At 37.8% G+C, this 20,862-nt stretch overlaps 4 protein-coding genes across 5 annotated transcripts in view; 2 read left to right on the forward strand and 2 right to left on the reverse strand.

Annotated features, from left to right (window-relative positions):
• LOC130694380 (uncharacterized) overlaps window positions 1-2,854 on the reverse strand; it is a 38,717-nt gene extending 35,863 nt beyond the window's left edge. Inside the window, exon 1 of the mRNA XM_057517448.1 lies at window positions 2,400-2,854. The gene's annotated coding sequence lies outside the window, so the exon portion shown is untranslated. The remainder of the gene's footprint in view (window positions 1-2,399) is intronic.
• LOC130694405 (cytochrome c-2) overlaps window positions 1-20,862 on the forward strand; it is an 83,434-nt gene that overhangs the window by 47,023 nt on the left and 15,549 nt on the right. The window lies entirely within an intron of this gene.
• LOC130694392 (ras-related protein Ral-a-like) overlaps window positions 1-20,862 on the forward strand; it is a 52,729-nt gene that overhangs the window by 6,668 nt on the left and 25,199 nt on the right. The window lies entirely within an intron of this gene.
• On the reverse strand, window positions 19,169-20,831 carry LOC130694386 (nucleoside hydrolase-like). Its single transcript, XM_057517458.2, has 8 exons — window positions 20,714-20,831; window positions 20,517-20,650; window positions 20,385-20,439; window positions 20,144-20,318; window positions 19,957-20,073; window positions 19,757-19,896; window positions 19,590-19,693; window positions 19,169-19,504 (listed from the first exon to the last, which is right to left on the reverse strand). Exons 2-8 carry the CDS (start codon window positions 20,648-20,650, stop codon window positions 19,252-19,254), a joined length of 978 nt encoding a protein of 325 aa, XP_057373441.1. The 5' UTR covers window positions 20,714-20,831; the 3' UTR covers window positions 19,169-19,251.

Consider the following 20,862-nt stretch of genomic DNA (forward strand, 5'->3'; position numbering starts at 1 on the left):
CCCTAAAAAAGAGAAGTCGGTTACACGAATCAACTTTGATACCGTGTACGGACTACTCGTGAATAACACACACAAGTGGAAAAGAGCTTCTCTATATACGTCCCTCGAGTCTAATAATAAAAAATACAAAAACAAGGTAGAGGTTGTCGTGAACGAATTGAACGTGTCGCGTTCCACGACATCAACGATTCGACTAGTGTCCAGTATGTACGTTTTTTTTACATAACATCAGTCTCTCTTCTTCTGGCCGTCTAGTGAAGACGATCTAACGGTACTGGTCCATCCTCCGAATATTAATTCGCTAACGGTAACAAACTCGCGTTGCAAATTAGATCCGCTTCAAACGAGCGCAAAAGACACGTCTCTCCAAAAAAGAAAAATAAAACGTCTTTTTGCCTATATATAAATAACCAAACAAATGATTCGGGACGCTTGAAACATCAACCCGATTCGATTTTCGTTTGGCCTGTTCGGTCCTGTTTATTACTGACACATCTCTCCTCTAAAAAAAAGAAGAAAAAAAAACAAGAAAAGTTGTCGGAAGACGCCACGCGGCGCGCCACATAGCCCGTAAAAAGAAAGAAAAGAAAGGGTGGACTTTGTGAAAGCTATTAGGTATGCAGACGGACAACATCCTTTGGCCCAACTTCGTACCATCTATTAAAGATACAACACACACACACACACAAAAAAAAATCGTATAGTGTTGTATCTATAAAAGATCTTTAGCGCGGCAATTTCAAACTTGAGGTTCCAAAAAAAAAAAAAGAAGAAGAAGAAGTGTGAATGGCCCTATTGAATATGGGCCCGCGTGTTAAGTATGGTAATCGACTGTTTGGCTGCGGAATGTCTTCATCACCTCTTGTCTATACGCGCGTACCTTTCCCCAGTTTTTTTTTTCTTTTTCATAGTATGTATAATTAAGGTTGTTAGTCCGCGTTGGCGGTTGACGACTTCATTCCAGCACCACAAGGTTCCCCTCATTGTGTTATTTTAAAAAAGTACAAAATACGTCAGTTTTCTTATAGAGAAGAGCCGATTGGAATCTTGGGAGCGTGAATGAAAAAAAGGCGAGGCACGCTATACCAACAAGAGAGAGTTTGAACAGCATGTCGTTGAGGTTTTGATCTTTTGATGGATGGTCCGCTCTGTTTACCTTGTCCGCTTTTTTGTGGGGTATTTGTCAAATGAAAAAAGGGCCAAGTGAAGATCGTGGTTTCGAACCAGCAGCTCAAGATGGCGTTCAATGATCACATTTCAACCCTCTCTCTCACTTCTATGTGTAACTTGATCTCTCCCTATATAAAAACCAACAGACACTTCCTCTTCGCATAGACACGCCCATCAACCAAAACACCTCCATTGTAATAACCCCCTCCCCCCATTTTTCCGTGTTTTCGAATATTACAAGGTCCAAGGTTTTTCTTTTTTGATAACATTATTTAGTCTCACCCCCCTTAAAAAAAAATTACTTTCATAGCCATCAAATTGTACGCGTCTCTCTAGAAAAGAAATGATTCGTGTTGTTTTTCCCACCAAAAAAAGATAATGGCCGAAATTGGCGGTCGTAAAAGTACAGCGAGTGTAAACAAATCCAGTTTTCTCTCGGCAATCGACAAAACGATGAGAAACGTATTTCCTTTTGCACCTCCACCGATCTTATGGGGCGTGGCCCCGGCCTTCACAAAACATTTCCTTACAATCACACAAAGAATTAAGAAAAAACATGCCCTTCACGCACAATTTTCAGATCAAAAAAAAAAAAAAAAAAAGTTACGGACATCCTGAAGGAATGTTTTTTTGTTTTGTTTTGAGTAGATTGGAGTTGATAGACGCACGTGAATTGAGAGAAGAAAAAAAAAACAAAGACCAGGTGAGATGCGCACGAGGAGGCGACGGGCCAACATCAATCATGAATTTGTAACAAGGAGACAACCTTATAACGGTACACACGCGCTGGCTCCGCTATTCAAAATAGATAAATAAATTTAAAAAAAAGAAATTGGGAGAGATCGGAGAAAAAACCAAATTTTTTTTAAAGGATTCTAAATATTTAAAAAAAAAAAAAAAAAAAGGGTCCAAACAGGTAACTCAATCGAGAGCGCTTCATTAGTCCCAAAATTTTAAAAACTTAACAAAAAAAAAAGGTTTCTCCTCCTTCGTTTATAATATAGATGCTCTTTTGTTTTTTTTTCTCTTCCCTAACCTTAACTTCTATTCCCCCCCCCCCTTTTTTTTCTTTCTTTCTTAATCAAAACCATCCAAGAAATTATACGCTGTACACAAACGTAGCCAACATACCGGGCACGATTTTCTACTTTTCAAGACATTTTTTTTTTTTTTTTGTGTTCATTCCCGATTGTGGGGATGATATGGCAGCTATTTAAAATGAGTCTCACCTTTGAATCGGACAAGTCTGGACGAGATGATGGCGGCTCGTAATGGCGTCTGTTCAGGGGCTTAGCTGTTTTGTGTGCCCTTCCTTATTTTTTTTTTTTTTTCAAACTCACAGGGACACACTCACACACACAGAGAGAAAAAGAGAACACGACACACTCACTAACACACACACACACACGTGAATTTCAAAAAAAAAAAAAAAATCCCCCAAAAAAAGTTCAATCCGAAACTAGCCAGTCATCGACGATCGGCATGGCCGAAATGCGTTTTCCCTCCAAGGCCAAATATCCACACTAATCGTGTCAATCACACATCAATCGAGAACAATCAGTTGATTTTTTATGTTTCAAAAATGTTTTTTCAAAAAATGAAATGTGTGAAAACGATGGAAGGACACCACGCGCACAGCAGAAAATGCGGGAGCTTTCACATAGACACGACCCTCACTCGACAACGGCTCGGTGCCGACTGAACTGTTGCAGGCCAATCGTGCTCGCTCAATACGCACAGGCCGAAGCCCCGCAGCAGCCGCTAGAGGTTGGACACAACGGATATGGTTTTTCTTATTCTTTTGGAGGGAAAAAAAAAAACAAAACTGGAAAGGGCGGTTGCCAAATAACTTTCCGTTTTTCCCTCCTTTTTTTTTTTTTGTGACAATTCTCTCGTCCTCGGTGCGGAAGACAATAAGCCGATTGGTATCGTTTTTCTTTTGTTTTTTTTTCTAGGTGGGTGTTTTTTTTTGTTTTTTTTTTAATCTTTCTTTTTCTTTTTTGTTTTCCAATTTTCAAGTACAACATGCTTTGGAAGATGTTTTATGGCGGCTTTTCTTTTTTTTTTTTTTTTTTTTTTTTTACTACAGCCATCATCTTTTTTTTTTATTTAAATTTCTTGTTTTTTGTTTTTTTTAACCGGATTAAGATGTTCCGCACATCAAGGTTATCTTGTCCATCTCTCAGATGGATTTGTTCGATCTCGTTTTGAAATAAAACTTCGACATCAACCGCGGCGCCTACCCAAATTCGTATCGATGCATTTTCGCTATCGGGTCCCCCATCTCTACGGTAGGCGAAGCGCGCGCCATCTGTCCGCTAATCCCAATGAAACCAAAAAAAAAAAAAAAAAAATCCAAAAAACAAAAGACAAAACGTTAAAAATAAAACAGAACGACGTATAATGACCGGAAACTTTGGCGGATTAATAACAGGTCGCTAGTTAACATCCGCATGAGTAGCACACAGGAGGGAGGAGCTTTTCTCTTTTTATTTTTAATGACACGCTGCCGTGGCGATTTGACACACACGCACCGAGACGGAGCACATATATATATATATTTTTTTTTTTCAAGAATATCTTTCCATAAATTAAATAATATATATTTCTATTTTTATTTTCTTTCAAAAACCCATCCACTTACCCCTATGTATATACCCAGCAAGAGGATTTATTAGTTTGTTGATCCGCCACCGCTTTTCCAAGTCGAAGAAAATACAAGGTGGAAACCCTCACCCCATCCAAATAAAAAAAAAAGTGGAGAGAGATGGATGATAGGTTGAAGAAGAAAGAAAAGAACCGTTTCTCTTTTCACGTTATTTGTGTGAGAGAAAAGCAAAATGAAGAGCCGAGAGGCTGCGATGCCAAACGCACATGTCGTCCGGGCCCTTTGGACATTTGAACGCAGTTTTTTTTTTTTTTTTTTAAATGCGCTTCCGAAAACTTGTCCGTTTCGAATTCCAATTTTTAAAAATGTATTTATTCGCGTGTGTCTGATGAACGGACGCTTAGTTTCGTGCAGTTTAATGTGCACGTTTTTAAAATGTTTAGAATTTGCATTGATGCGAGCCAAACTGTGCACGTGCGTGAACTTTGAGTGCGCAGTTTACAGGGGAAAACTTTCGGTTAACTTGCATTTTGCTGAAGCTAAATGTCATATTTCGTTGATGTATATATACACAGAGTGGCAAGCACGAGGAAAACCTAGATGACGTACGTACCCCCGACTGACGTGCGCGTCAGCTGAGGCAAACTCATTACCCAGCCCGTCCTGTTCACTATGTGTAGTCAAGTGTCGCTATATATTTTTTGGCCCGTCCTCTTTATGCGGCGAAACAACTGGGGACGTGCCGTGGGCACTGACTTTACATGTAGGCATAACTCTTTGAATAATCAAAGTTAGAAGAACACCCCCCAAAAAAAAAAAAATTATATAACGAAACAATTCAGTTCGCTAACGCGCACCTGTTCGTGACAACTTTGAAATCAGCCATTTTGTCTAAATTTTTTTTTTATATTTTAAATGTTCTTAAAAAAAAAAAAAAAAAAAAAAAAAAAAAACGAACGGCTAAGATTTCCAAAATCAAAAAATCTTGTATATACTACTGTTGGGCCTTTTCTTGAAAAAAAAAAAAACACGCCCCACTTGTCCCGCCTTCTTCTAAGAGCTCGCAATAAAACGCCAGCAGTGGCATCCGTCTCTGTTCCAACTTCTTGACTCTTCTCGGGCTTTTTTTTTTTTTTTATCTACATCAGGTATCAACGATTATGGAAGGGGATTGTGTTGCCTAGTTTTGCTCACTGTTGGTCCCTCCGTTTGTTTGTTTGTTTGTTTTTTTTCCTTTCTTTCCTGATCTATAAAGAAAAAGTGTACAACATTTGATTGGAAGCCATTTGTCGTCGTCTTAAAAACATTCCTCTTCCTATCAAAGAACAGCTTCACCTGTTGGAGGCTGCGATCATTCGGCTTCTCCATTTCATCACAGTCTTCGACGTTGTTTTATCGAGCCCATTCTTCTTCTTCACTCCTTTCGATTTTCCCGCCTCTTTTTTTTTTTTTATTTTCAATTCTGAATCCCCTCCCCCCATCGTCGGAGTTAATCATTTTTTATTTAAAACGTTTTTCGAACGAGGACATTGACACGTGTCAATTTTGATGAGTTGAACTATTGATTCCTTTATTATTTTTTTTTTTTTTCGTACGATTTTCATTGAGCCTCGTTTCGTTTTTTAACGAGTTGATTTCACCGTAACAACCGAACGAAATATACAAGATCGAGAAATCTTACCTACATGTGTGTGGCAATAAGTTCCGCCTTGCTTTTCGTGACTCTCTGGCGTTGCTGGGTGATATTGATCATCGTCAAAACGGTGGGTGTAAGAAGAGATTTATTTATTTTTCTTTTTCTCACATCTCGCTCTTCTGTGTGTGTCTACTCGAGAAACCTTAACGGCGAACCTCCTCCAACAATTTCGAGAGAAAAATAAAATAAAATAAAATACATAAGTACTTTTGTATTTTTTTCGTTTCTTGCCTTCGCTTCATATCTTGATGAATGTAACGCCGTGACAACAGCTAAAAAAGAAGAAGAAGATGGGGATAGAAAAATATGTACAACGCTCCGACAAGTCCATGGATTTATGTTCGCCCCCTCTTTTTTTTTTTTTTTTTTTTAAATTCTTTGACGACGACACGTAATCCCGCGTGAGGGCTATTCGGACGCCATTTTCATGCACAACACTCGTCTTCAATTTTTTTTTTTTTTTGAAAAATAATGTCACGCATTTTTTTTTTTTTCGCCATGCCCGAATATCGGCAAGCATAAAGAATAATCTCTCGACTTGTATAAATATAAGATGTTGGATCTTCTTATTTTCATTCTTGCCGCGTACATTTTTTTTTTTCTTTTTAAATCAAACACTGCTTTTTATGATCCACACACACACAGAGATGGTGGAAAGAACTAAAAATCGAGTGGATGATGATGCAATAACCTTCTTTTTTTTTCTTTCGTCTTTCAATAGGCCACACAAAAGAGCTCTGAATAAAAAAAAAAATACTTCTAACATCGAGACACGATTTGTCATTCAGATGGCGCTCGGATCGTTCAGCGCAAAAGAAGACAACACCGCACGGTCATTAAAAATAGATACACAAGCGAACAAGACGCACACACAAAAAACGAAAATGTATGTCAAAGAGAAATAAATATGAAAAGCTTTTTCATGTCTATATATCCTAGGCCGTGAAAAAGAAAAAAGCAAAGCTTTTCATTTCTTTTTTCTTTTTTTTTTAAACGAAAGAAAAATTCCCGCGACTCTCTGGGGTAGTTCTGTCGTCTTTCATTTTTTTTTTTTTTGGTGGACATATCTCTTGTTTCCTTTTTTAAAAAAAAAAACGTCACCATGCACAGGCAGCCCATCGAGTCACGATGACCAATGCCGTGGAACGCACCTGGACATGCCAAGTTTAATAATATAGGGTCCTTCCCTTCGGAGATGATAGATTTCAATGAGGAAACAATTGGCCTTCCTTTCAACTGTCTTTTCAGGGGGAGGAGGGAATGGGGGGGGGGGGGGGTAGGTGGAAGGCTATATCATAGAGTCCGGTGATGATACTTTAACGATGCGGCAAAACGGACAAGTTGGAGTCTCATTGAGAATGACGTCAGCCGCCAACACCTGTCCACTGCGTTTCACGTGATGTATGAATCAAAGAGAGAGAGAGAGAGAGAGAAGGGGGTGTGCATGTCTTGGCATTGTGATGGACATGCGGCTATACATAAAGAGGGGGGGAATAGAATAATGAATGGGCTTGCCCAGGAAATCATCACCTGCCTGTTTTGTTTTTAAATGCTCAGAAAGCCGGAAGAGGTCAATCAGAAATAGAAGAAAAACAAAAACAAAATTCCGCTAGCCAAAAAGAAAAAAAAAAATAAATTGTTGTATCCGCATGATGGTTTAATTATAGAAAAATTGCCTTTGAAAAAAAACAAAAACAAGGGGAAAACAAACGAGCGACGCATTCCCCATTTCTTTTGTTGTCTGATTGACGTCACGAGAGAAAACCTACAAAACGAATGAACCGCAATGGCGCGCAGCACTTCCACCTTTGTGGTGTTATGTCAATGGGAAAAAAGAAGAAGAAGAAAAAAATGTTTCTGATGGTCACGACATAATGGTGATATTCTCTTTCATTTTTTCTTTCTTTCTCCCACACTTTTTGGGTTGTGCATTTATTTCGGGTTTCTCGGTGTGTGGCGTGTTACACACCCCGCTCTCACCTTTAGAAATGTCGATCTGTTCTTTGCTTCTATGCCATCCCCTCTGGACATTTAGTAACATAAAATAAAAATTCTTTTTTTAACAAAAAAAATGGAAGGAAAAAATGAAACAACCCCAGCTGGGCATTCTAACGTGCTGTACAAAAAAAAAAAAGGACATATCGGCGACAAGGCTTGAACTCTCGTCCTTCTCGTACAGGTAAAATTACTATGTGTCGGTGTTTGTCGGTCAACCCCCTCTCTGCCCTGACATTTCCATTTGTACTTTAACATGCCTGTTGCCAATGAGCCCATTATCCAAGTCATGTACTAATGAAGTTCTTGCGCAGGCAGTCAGCTGGCTAGTTGAACATGACGTTTTTATTCCTCTAGCGTGAGGAAGTATTCTTACTTGCCCAGAAGGTGTGAAAACTCATTTGTTAAACCTTTTCCCCTCTAAAAAAAAAAAGGAAAAAAAAAAAAAATGAGTTGAAGGCGTTAATCTGAAGAGCACTACCGGTTAATCACCTTCCTGGAAAATCAGCTGTTTCAAGCCTTTTAGGTTCGTGTTCAATTTCCTTCGGAGGAAGCAGCTGTTATGCAACAACATGAATAATAACCGGAAAACGACGTCTCTCCGAATCATCATCACCATGTTATTAAGGCCTGTTAAAAGCGTACACATACATCATGGCTTGTACTGTAGTCCAGCGGACTATATGGGTGGTCGCAATGGCTTCGTGTATAACAAACGATCTGATTATATGGAACGCCAATTGCTTCATGTGTGTGTGAAGCAGATGCTGACTGTGTACATCTATTTTATATGTATCTGCGTGAGTGTGTGATGATTTTATAAGTTCCTTCTTAAGCATATGTTGATGATATTAGAAACAAAAAATTATAAGAAATTACGAATGAGTCAGCAGCAGCCGTCGAGGGCCTGATCGTGTCAAACACAATTGCCCATTTAACAAAGAAACTTGTGATCGATTCTTTCCTTATCTTTTTCATTAATTTTTTTTTTTTCAAATTTTGAATTAAATTTTTATTTAGTTGATCAGAGAAACATAAAAGGCTGTGTTATTCATATCGATAAATTTTTTAATTTTTAATGGAAGCCTTTGGTTTGTTGCTGACGTCCTCAATGGCCCTGAGTTTAAACGGTCCACCAGGAGTTTGACGTTTGCTATTTCCTTCCCTCCCGTCCTTTTTTAATGCGATTAAACCATTTTCTTATATATTCGCCCCTCCCTTTGAAATGATGCCATGTAACGAGAACTATTAAGACGGCCTCAGATCCATCGATCCACCAATTTTTAAATAGATTAATCAGTACATTTTGAGTGGGCCGGCTCTTAAAACGTCCCGAACAGCTAAAACAAAAAAAAAATTGTTCCTCCGTGTTTGGTGTTGTTTTTTTTATTTTCTCGTTTAAAAGCATATTAAACGTACCGTGTCAAAGGGGTTTGTACTCAAAAGACAAGAAATCAATAGAACAAAAAAAAAATGAAACGAGCAAAAAATGGTTTGTTCTTTTGGCTCAAAATGGCACAGCCGTGGGGACTTTTATGTTTTTCATGGACCCATTTAACTGATGATGCCTTTCATACGAGCTCTTCTAACGTGGGATTAGGCCTGCGTATGACACGTCAAACGATTTTCCTTTTTCGTTTTGAAACAGTTGAGAAGAATCTGTGTGCATCAGACAAGAGCGAAACGCAGCATCGATTGTTCACAGCACTTCAAAAAAAAGAAGAGATACATGTAGAAACAAACAAAACAATCACGTGATGATAGTTTTCTTTCACAAAGGTGGTGCAATCGCATTACGATATACTTTTTTTTTAAAACGAAAGTTATACGCTGAATACACAGAGCATCCCCCAAAAAATGAAAGTGCACCATATGCTTTCTAGTTTTTGTTTTGCCTTTGATGCTTCTCCTTTTTTTTTTTTATTTATTTATTATTTCTTCTTCCTTTTTTTTTTGTTTTCCCTGTAGACGCAAAGGATAAAATAAACGATATTAGCCGCGGGATTTTCTATATAAGCAATAGGCTGTTACACATATTGCACTCGAGACAACAACCAACGAAATGGATCTGGCTGCGCAAGGAAAGAAGAGAGGAGAAAACACAGTTGGATAAGAGGGGTATTTAATAATATCAACATCTTCAAGCTGCGTATAGCAGTACGTAACATCTGAAGCCGCATGTACAACGTATAAACCATAATTCCTTATTTTCTCCTATTGCATCTTTTATTTTTTAATATGTTTTGTATCCTAGCGACGGTCAAAAAAAAAAAAAAAAGATTAAATAGCATCTCATAGTTTGCGTCGATATATTGAACGACACACTTAATAAAAATAAAATAATTCAATGGATTTTTCTTTTTCAATCGTGTCTCCCTTTCCAATTGGAAAAGAAACGCGTTTGAAAAAAACGATTGATTTCCATATTAACACGAGCCAACCGATGGGGAAAAAAACAAAACAAAAGGGAGATGATGGCAACCGGATATGCACACAAGAAAACAATAAGCCGAGTGGTGTCGTATAGGTCAGATTTTGAATTCATATGATGAGGCTGAGTCCTCGATAGAGATGGGAACCCTACATATAACAAGTAACACAAGACTTCCCCCCCCCCCCCCACATCATGTCCTTTTGAAACAATCTTCCGGGACGCAATTCCGGGTTTCCTTTTTCTTTCATCACAACAGGAAAGAACAATGAAAAAAAGAAGAAGAAAAATGAGAATAGAAGAAGGGGGCAAACATACAAAAAAAATGGAGGAAACGTTGTGATATGAGCGTATACGGCCTAATCTGCGTGTATGGACAATGGCCATCAAAACGTTCGGCACATACTTTCCTGAACGACATGAAAAACATCACATTTAAGTTGATGACGTAAACAATTTGCGGTTTGTTTGTTGCTGTTTTTTTTTCGCGGTGATCCGCGACTGTTTGCGACGTCTCATAAACACTCGGCTCATTACGGATCTATCACTCTAATGTTTTCTCTTTATAAGCAGCCTACATAGTTGGTGCGGCTCACGTTGGGGGCCCTTGGAAATTTCTTCGCCCTGTCAACGACATTCGTACCCCAAGAAAACTTTCGATGTCGGCCATTTTCTCCTTTCAATATACAAGAGAAAACTTGCGGCCAAATAAAAAAAGTACACATGTGGTTTGCTGGTGATGATGGGCTTTTTAGTGGCGCGCTTTTTTAAAAGGCCTGACATTTTTCTGTTAGTAAGGAAAAAGAAAATCCTGCTCCGTCACGAAACTCTTTGCATAGATGCTTCACACACACATGACGCGGCGACCAACAAACCATTCATTCGGCTTTTGCTTTAGAAAAAAATTAAAAAAATGCCAAAGATCCCCCCCCCCCCCCCGAACGGATCGGTTACGCCTACCGCCGTTCTATTCAGTTACCTTTTTTTTCTTTTAGTGAATAAAAGAATTTTTTTTTTTTTTTGAATGATCATTTTTTTTTTTCAAGTGGTCTGCCGCTATACACGCAGAGTGAAACCTATTCATTAAATTTTTCATCTATAAAAACTGGCTTTGTGTATGTGTGTGTGTGTGTGTGTGTGTGTGTTGGGCTGTCCTGTTTAATACATTCACGTGTACGTATATAGGCTCTAATATATAGGAATTGTATACGCGTCCATACGTTATATATGTATATACTGTATATACTTTGCAGCGATGATGGATCGCTTGTTTGCTTCCATTCGGCTTCTATAATAATACTGTCTGCAACGTCTTTAAATATTCTTTCGCACCGGTTGACGTGCGTATGAAAGAGAAAAAAAAAAGCCCCGTTTCTTATTGGATGGACAGCGCCTCTTTAGTCCCGCAAAAGTTTTCGTCTGCAAACAAAATAATGTAGGCCTCCGTATAAAAAATAGACAAACTTATATACGTAACGCGTAAGACTAGCAGATGAACAGTGGGGGAAAAAGGAGAAGAAGTTCGGTGACATGGTGTAATAGAATATAGATTTTTTTTTTTCTCTTTCCCTCCCTGTTAGAAGAACCCCAGAAGCTTTCCGTCTACCGTTCTTATCTGGTCCAATCTTTTTTTCTTCTTTTCCTACTATTCCCATTTGTTTTGAGGATGTGTTTCGGAATGGAAGGGGGGGGGGGGGGTTGTCCGATGTTTCTTCTTCACAAGGAATAAAAGTTCAAGGGCGATGGGGCCATCAGTCAGCGACAGCGACGACACTCTCCTGACTACAACACCAAACTATTGGCCTGACGCGTCTTTTGGAAGTGCAATCATTTGAATTATTCATAGGGTTACATAAAAAAAAAACCTTTAAACTTCTTTTTTTTTTTTACTTAAGGTTGCGGACTGAATATAAACGAAAAAAAAGGGCCAAACAAACGGTGATTTGGTGATGACGGCCCGATGACCGGTCGAACTTTAAGAGTTTCCCCCCTTTCTTTCGTTCAGAGAATTATGGGCGTCACATGAGTAAAAATGATGTTTCTTTGAAGAATAAACTCTTTAAAAGTCATGGATGTGACAAGTATAACTTAGAAACATGAGGAAAAAAGGTGTGTGTAAAAGAATTAGCTTTAAAAAAAAAAATGTGTCTGCACCCAGGCTTGAACTCTGGTCCGTTTAGTGGGTTTCGTGCGGATCGATCGGTCCATAACTTTTTGTGTGTGTGTGTCAGCGGTGAAAACACTAAAAGTCAGGACCTCAATCAGCCGAGGCTGGGGTAAAAAGAAAATGCACTAGTGGGACTTTGAAATGTCATTAAGAATTGGAACAAGGGCTATGGCTTCTTCGCTTTTAATGCTTTTACTTACGCCCTATTTACTTGGCTTGGCTCATACATATATATATACCGTTTGATTTCGATTTTTAAGATGTTCGGTTCCCTTTTTAAGTTTCTTACTAAGGTTTCTTCATCTTTTGAACTGTGTGGGAGTCGTGCTTTCTCCTGTTTGCTTTTCCCGTGTTTTCACCTTATACCCCGCCCACCATCTTTTTCCATTTGCCTACTGATCCCTCTTAACCAGCTGCAAGCCCTCATAGCATAACTGTGTAATTTTCCACCCTTAAAAAAAACACACACACAACTATACGGGATGATTTATCACGCCCAGCAAAAAAAAAAAAAATCAGCTGAAAATTTCATAATAATAAAAAAATAATAAATAAATAATATTTAATGTGTATACACTACTACCACTATGGATCGAAAACTAAAAAAAAAGGCATTTCATATCGTTAATGGATAAAGTAATGGCGTCTGTCTTGATGAATGATTTTTCCAGTCCTACCTTCCACCTCCTTCTTGATGGTCGTCACGGGGCAAGTATCATCTTTCACGTATAAGAAGTAATAAAAAAAAAAAGAGCTACGTGATTTACGATTGTGTTAGCAGCTCTTCCTTTTTAAGTTTTGGATCGTTTTCGATTACGGCATTTCGTACTTTCGTTGTAAAAAAAAAAATTTGGCCGTTTTTTTCAGGTACATATGGCAGGTGAATAAACAACTTGTTATTTAGGATTTTGTGACGTCACCGACATGGCGTAAGCGGCCTGAATTTCACGGGTGTTGGCCGAGTTGTAGGTGCAGAAAGATGTAAAACGCATGAACGGTGTCTATAGTTTGGCCATTTTCCCTGAATGAAATGGTCACGTTTATTTTGAATGGGGCATTTAAATTGACGCATTACGGTGCTAGTAAAATATCGACCTGGATTATTCTGATTTTCGAAATATTCAGAGAGCACGAAAAAAAAAACGAAATCGGATGCTGTTATTCGAATGGTTTTTACCTTATTTGAAATAAAACTAAATAAAAAATAAAGAATAATTCTTTTTCGAGTCGCATTCCTCAGCGGCACGGCCATTTTCCCTTTTCCTTTTTTTTTTCCTTCTAAAAAACAAAACAAAACAAAAGAAAAAAAACTTCTAGATATATATAAATGAGGAAAGCGACTTTGGAATAATTCACGGGGCCACGCTTCTTCTTCCTTTGCTAGGGCCCTTACTTAATGGCCTCTCATTTGTCTTACTGCACCTTTTCGTTTGTCGTCCGTCGTCCCTTCTATTTCCTAAATCCCGTCTCTTTTCTTCTACTGCTGGATATATAAACTTCTCGTTTTTATTCAACAATCTGTTACCCAGGAGTTTCATTTTTCTTTGGAATTGTTGTTAATTCTCCCCTCTCATTCGATCCGTATATCAAAGCAAAGCCTCTCGTAATGAGTTCACATTCATCAAAGAGTCCTACAGGGCAAAAGAGGCCTGTGAGCAAGGCCATCAAACATGTTGATGATGAACGTCGAGAGGGTTAATGAAAGGTCATTTCGCTTCCCCGTTTGTCGCAACTTGTGATACACACATTAGAAGCATGAGAGTCGTTACACATCATAAACGTTTACAGGAAGCCCGTTATAATTGCCTCTATAAAGGAAAACGTTCCCATTACTTTTCGATCCTAATCTCAAATCATTTAAATCAGCCGCTCTTTAAAACCCCTCCATTTTATTTCTACACGTTGATCGTGAACCGTACACAGATGGAGCATACCTAATCGATAAATCTACACGAAAAAAAAAAAATAAGGTATAGACGAGCCAAAAAAAAAAAAAAAAAAAGATGAATGTGCGACATTGATTAATGATGATGATCGGTGGCTCGTCATCAGATCATTACGCCTTGTATCTATTGACACGAGACCGGAGCTAAACTCTTTGAGGACCAACGGAGATTGCTGATGTTTGCCTGTCTTCTATATCAATGGATAACACAGAATAATTTTTTTTCTTTTCTGGAACAGCCGACGCCACCCGTTTGTAAGTCATTTCGTTCCGGCGTTCCGGAAGAATGAACGCGTGCCACCGACCGCAGAATTATTATATCCCCCCCTTTCTTTCTTTTTTTTTTTTTTTTTTTTTTTTTTTTTTGAGTTTGGCCGGAATCACAACTACATCCATCCATTTCTTCTTCTCCTTTCCTATTTATCTATTTTAGTTCCTTATACACATACACACCACGCACCCCTTTTTTTGCGGACAGGGATGCAGGAGACGGGAAAGGGAGGGGACGCCGATAAATATTAATGGTCGCGGGAGTTTTCCGCTGTTGTCACGAACGATTTATTGCTTGACGTCCGCAACAGCCAACGTCGACGCGTTATTATTCGCTCCAGAACGGCGGATCACTTGGACGGAAGGAAAGCAAAAAAAAAAGAACGTGGTGGAGACACAAGAAAAAAGAAAATGGCTCAATAAATAAAAAGAATAAAAAAGAAAAGTAGGATACGAAGTGACATCCATCACGTTCCGCGTTCCAAGGCGACACAACTGTCAATCCACGGGAAACATTCCTTTAAATAAGAAAAAAAAAAAAAAAAAAACCTTTTTTTGTTGTTCGTATATTGTTTAGAGAGGGTCTGGAGACAAGTGAAAAATAAATCTATATTTCATAAAATGACTTATGGCTTGGTATAAAACATTTATTATCTGCCCCCACTGTTTCGTGTCGTTCGATGCGGATGTACAAGAAGAAAAAGAAAAATGACAAACAAGGGGACAAAAAAAAAAGACAACGCCGGATTTCTATTGGGTATAATAAGTCGCTTCTGAAATTGTGGCTTTTCGCCGGTTCAATATTGATATAAGCCGCGATTCGGGTTAAAATCCATCGATCTCTATATGTAAAGGGAAATATTACATGATACGCCTTCACGCTTGTTTACGTAAATGATTCATCGCTTGGAAGTGCTCGCTCGGCTTGCTACTCACACATATGCAGTTAGATGGCGAGATGCCTTAGCAAACCAATATATATATACATAACAACAGGTTCGTGGAACGAACGTCTCCGGACTGTTGTGTGTAACCACCCACAGCTATCGGATTTCCTTTCGAACAAATTGGCCAGTCAGCTTAGAGCTTACATCTGCTGACGACCCATACGCATATCGCGAGAGAAAAAGGAAAAATCTGAAAAAAAAAAACATCCTGGGAAATGTAATCAACAGTTTCGGGGGCCTACGTTCCAGACCCATGTCCAGCCAACCAGTTGCCATGGCGATCTTATCATAACGATGAGAGTAGTGCGTGTATGCTGAAAAGGTCCTTATTTTCCCACTGCTGTATTCAAACACGTTGTTGTATCCACCGAGGGGAAAAAGCTGAAAAAAAAATCCTACTAAAACGGATTACAATAATCTCGAGAAAAGCTGATTTGTTTTGGACTTCAACATACAGCTTTATGTGTATCTCCCCTTTTTGGATTTTTTTTTTCTTTTCTGTCCTTCAAAAACAACTCATTTCTTTCTCCGGCATTTTCTGTCAAATGCATTCCATTAGTCAATCAAGAGCAACACGCTATCAAAAGAAGCTCTACATACCTGGGCTAAAACCCCCCCTTATTCAAAAATGTTTCCAAAAGCGGACAGGTCATAATTTTAAAGACATGATTTTCACGAAGACCAACCCATTGACTAACAGTTTTTAAAGAAAGATTTGAATCCTTTCAATTTCACTAGAGAGGTCTATGTGTTTTGATTGTATTACGATATACCGTGAGTTGTCTTCTCATTGGTACGAAAACGTCCCAGACATTCAAATGTAGAATAATCGATGACAGCAATGGTTCCGTTTTTTAATTCAAATTCTGCATCACCAAGGGGATAACTAATATTTTATTCGGAAGCAGCGTTTCACGTTTGGTTCAGTAACGTGTTAGGATTAGTCGAATTCCAAGCCAAAATTTCAAGTCCAAGTTTTTCGTGTAAACGTCGGACTTTCCGGGCTTTTTTTTTGTCTTTTACAAACATGGATAAGGCTATGTGATCTAGATTTTAAATTGAACGAGAATCATGAAAATCAAATTTTTGTTTTACATTAGAATTATAATTTTTGAAATAAATGGGGAAAATGAAGGGGCAAATTTTCGCGTTACAATTTCTTTTCTTCTGTTTATTTCAGAAACAATTAGCTTGACAAGAAAACAAATGCATTTTTCGGAATCAGCGTAAAATTTAGCATTATAATAGATGTTGCTGATCACATTCTGGACGATGTCCATTTTGGCCGATTTTGACAAAAATGAGAAGGCTATAGCCTTCTCACTTTTTCATTTTTGACAAAATTTTAAATATAGTTTAAAATGCATGATTTCTATCCAAAATTGAACGATATTCACGGAAATCAAGTTTTTTTTTCAATGGGATTTATAGGTTTTGAAATAAACGAAGAAAATTACCGTGGGAATTTTGTCTCAAAAATGTCCAAAAACTGACACTCATTGGAATTGGTTGAAAATCACAAAATATACTCAAAATTGAATGCTGATTCCGGGAAAATTGTTCTTTTTTTCACTAGCCCAATCGTTTTTAAATTCCCCGCAAAAAATTACGCGCCAGTACGCGACGGTTCTCTAATGGATTATCACGCTAACGCTGGTGCGTACTGGCACGAATTGTTCATTTAAAAAACTACAAGTCAAAGTCTCAAGTCCCATTAAAAAAAAAACTTGATTTCAGTGATTATCATTTAATGCCGAATCAAGATCATGTATATTCACTGCTGTATTAAAGATTTTTGAAAAATTCAAAATTAATGGAAAAGTCGGGCTTATTTTGTCGGGCTTATTTTCAGTTATGACTAAATTTTTTACTTGGCTTAAAATATATCATTTCGATCGGGAATTGAACGAAAAGCGCAAAAATTAAGTTTATATTTTTAGTACGCTTATATTTGTTTTATGAGACGTAAAATACCATAACATAAAGTCGATGCGCTTAAAGCACATTGTTTCTGTTTATTTCGAAAACGGTTCGTTTGATGAGAAAATAAATCACTTAATCAGAATCAGCGTTAAATTCTGATCATGGGGCTTATAGTTTTAAAACAAATGAAATAAATGCATTTTTTCATGCAAAATCTGACTGAAAAATAAGCCCAACAAAATAAGCCCGAAAAAATAGGGCCGACATTTCAGAAATTTTTTTTATTTTGCAAACATACATAAAACTACATGAACTAGATTTAATACTGAACGAGAATAACGAAAATCAAATCTGTTTTCAGATTGGGTTTATAGTTTTTGAAATAATTGGGAAACATGAAGGGACAAGTTTTTGCCATACAGCCTTTTTTTTCCGTAAATTTCCTAAACAATTAGTTTGACAAGAAAACAGATGCATTTTTCAAAATCAGCATTTAATTTTTCATTATAATAGATGGTTTTTAAACAATTTCGGAATATGTCCCGTTTTGCCGATTTTGACAAAAATGAGAAGGCTATAGCCTTCTCACTTTTTCGTTTTTGGCAAAATTTTAAATATAAGTTAAACTACATGATTTCGATTCAAAATTGAACGAAAATCCAGAAAATCTAATTTATTTTTATGTGGGGCTCATAATTTTTGAAATAAATGAATTTTTTCATGTAAAATCTAACTGAAAAATAAGCCCGACTAAATAAGCCCGAAAAAATAAGCCCGACTTTTCAGGATTTTTTTAATTTCTTTCTCAAACACAAATAAAACTAAATGAATTAGATTCAAGATTGAACGACAATCACGAAAATCTAGTTTGTTTTTAGATTAGGCTTATAGTTTTTGAAATAAATGGGAAAAATGAAGGGACATATTTTCGTATTGCAGCCTCATTTTATCCGTATATTTCCCAAACAACTAACTTGAGAAGAAAACAAATGTATTTTTCGAAACCAGCGTTAAATTTTGCATTAGAACAGGTGGTTTTTATTCATTTCTGGAAGATTTCCCTTTTTGCCAATTTTGACAAAAATGAGAAGGCTATAGCCTTCTCACTTTTTCATTTTTGGCCAAATTTTAAATTTGGCTTAAAACACATGAACTCCATGCAGAATAGAAAACCAATCACGAATATCTAGTTTTTTTTTCAATTGGCCTTGTAGTTTTTGAAATAAAAATAAAAAACAAAAAAGTCAGGCTTATATTTTGTCGGCCGAGCGGCAAAATAAGCCCGACTTTTCACATTTTTTTAGTTTATTTGGAAAACGGTTGGTGTAGCGAGAAAACCACTAACATAATCGAACTCGGCGTTTAATTTGGACTATGCCGTGGGTTTTTTTTATTGAATTCCAAGAGATGTCCATTTTTGCCGATTTTGGCAAAAATGAGAAGGCTATAGCCTTCTCACTTTTTCGTTTTTGGCAAAATTTTAAATATAAGTTAAACTACATGACTTCGATTCAAAATTGAACGAGAATCACGAAAATCGACTTCGTTTTTACATGCGATTTATAGTTTTTGAGTTCTTGGAATTAAAAGTGGTCGCCCTTGGTAGTTCGCATGAATTTTTATTGTGTTAGCCACACCATAGCACCTTTTCATTTTTCGAATATTAAATTATTTCCTTTATTACTGTTACTACAGTACTCTCGAACACGACATTTTCAACGACCAACGTAACCTACACGAACGTGAATTTATGCGAACTCCTATTTGCAATGACAAAGGCCACATCAACAATTTATTTACCTTAACCGATTCCTTATTTATTTTCTAAGGACTACGGAGTAGAATGCAATCTGTTAAACTTGCTGAGACTAAATAACGGCAGCCGTCCTCTTGTTTAAACTTCCCAACGTGGAGTGACAGACGAATCAAACCTCGTCACTCGAGCCGAGTTTTGAAGGCGAACGCGCCAGTCACGCATCCCCATGCCTTTTTTTGGAGGACAGTGATAGAAGGCGATTCCGTTTCATGCCCATTTATTTGCAGCAGTATATATAGTGTATCCGTATATACTTTAAATGTTAAAGACATGGGCACATCGTTCACTCTGTTGGTGGCGTATAATCGACAGACGGGTCGTCCAAGGACCACAGCATCATTTTCTTAAAGAGTTCAATGTCGACACGATCGATCAAATAGACATTGGGCGTCTTTCCGACAATCTTTTTGCCATAGTCGACGACCATCTGTCCGCGTGTGTAGTTGCCACTCAACTCTACCGTAGCGTAATGCAACGATTGCTGTGTCACATACCGAGGGTCGATGGCAGCGGCCACGGCCAACTGGTCACAGACTCTAAAAACAAATTAAAGTCAATAAGGAAAAACCATTTAGCATTCGAATCGTAACATTAATGTTGTTGCTTTTGCGTTAAACTTACATGTAAGTGTCGAAATATTTTCGAGCTATAATCTGCGCTTCGATTTTGTTCATCAGCCGACACTGCGGACTGTCAACTCCACCGTAAGTATTGATCCTCCAATCCTAAACATTCGATTAAAATCTTAAACAACAAGTAAAAAAGGATTTCTTTTTACAAATAGGTACCCAATCCAATTTGGCCCTGTGTAAACATAATTCCCAGCTGGCAATGTAAGTCGGGCATTTTGTGTTTTGTAAGACGATGTACGCCGCCTCTGGATCGCAATGAAAATTGAATTCGGCCGACACGGTGATGTTACCAATTCCTGGTAATTTAAGGTCGGCATTAGGACATTAAAACTGAATTTATAATGAATGTATATTACCCTCGACGTTGCCACCCATTATGTAGAGTTCCTTCAAATTAGAAGCAAACTGATCATCCAGACGCATTGCTAATGCTAAATTCGTTAGTGGACCCAAAGCTACGACGGTCATTTCATCTTAGTAAAGCAAAAAAAAAGTTTATTTTCAAAATTTCATAAGGAAGTGCAGATGAATCATTTTCTTTACTTGGATTTTCCTTGACCAAACGAACAAGGGCGTTTACAGCGTGTTCTTTCTGGACATTTCGCAAGTCAGGTTCTTCGTCGTGATTGCTGTCGCCGAATCCATCGCTTCCGTGAAACGGGTCATCCATAACAACTGGTTCGACGAGGGACGTGTGCGCGCCCCTATAAATTGGGATCTGGAATTCAGTCAATAAAAATGTGACATTCATAAAATGTATTATATCTTTTACAAACATTCTTACTTGATTCAGGTTGGCAGTTGTTAGAGTCCTTGCTACATTCCTTACAACATTATTTCTGTGGCGTCCCGAAATATTAAGATTATGGCAAATTTCCTGTAGTTAAAATCAAATATATGGGTAATTTTTTTTTACAGAGTAGTGTTGCCGTGCGTCGTTGTTATGGCAACAAGCTCCAATACTCCGACTTTGTGAGCTTTGGTTGCTAAAAATAAAGCACTGGCGTCGTCCATGCCAGCATCGCAATCAACAATCATCTTTTTCGCCATCTAAATAGAAAAAACAATGAAATTTTTTTTTAAGAAATACGTTAAAACAATCCAATGACGTACGGTGAAGTTTAACAAAGTGCTACACAACTGATACGCCCTTAGAGACTAGACTTTTTCACATGTGTGACGGCCGGTACTTAGCAGAAGACTTTGGACCTTGAAAAAAAAGATTGAAAGGCCATCTAACGAGCATCTTTGCACTTAAACTT

Source organism: Daphnia carinata, chromosome 7 (assembly GCF_022539665.2).
Source record: "Daphnia carinata strain CSIRO-1 chromosome 7, CSIRO_AGI_Dcar_HiC_V3, whole genome shotgun sequence".
Lineage (NCBI taxonomy): Eukaryota > Metazoa > Arthropoda > Branchiopoda > Diplostraca > Daphniidae > Daphnia > Daphnia carinata.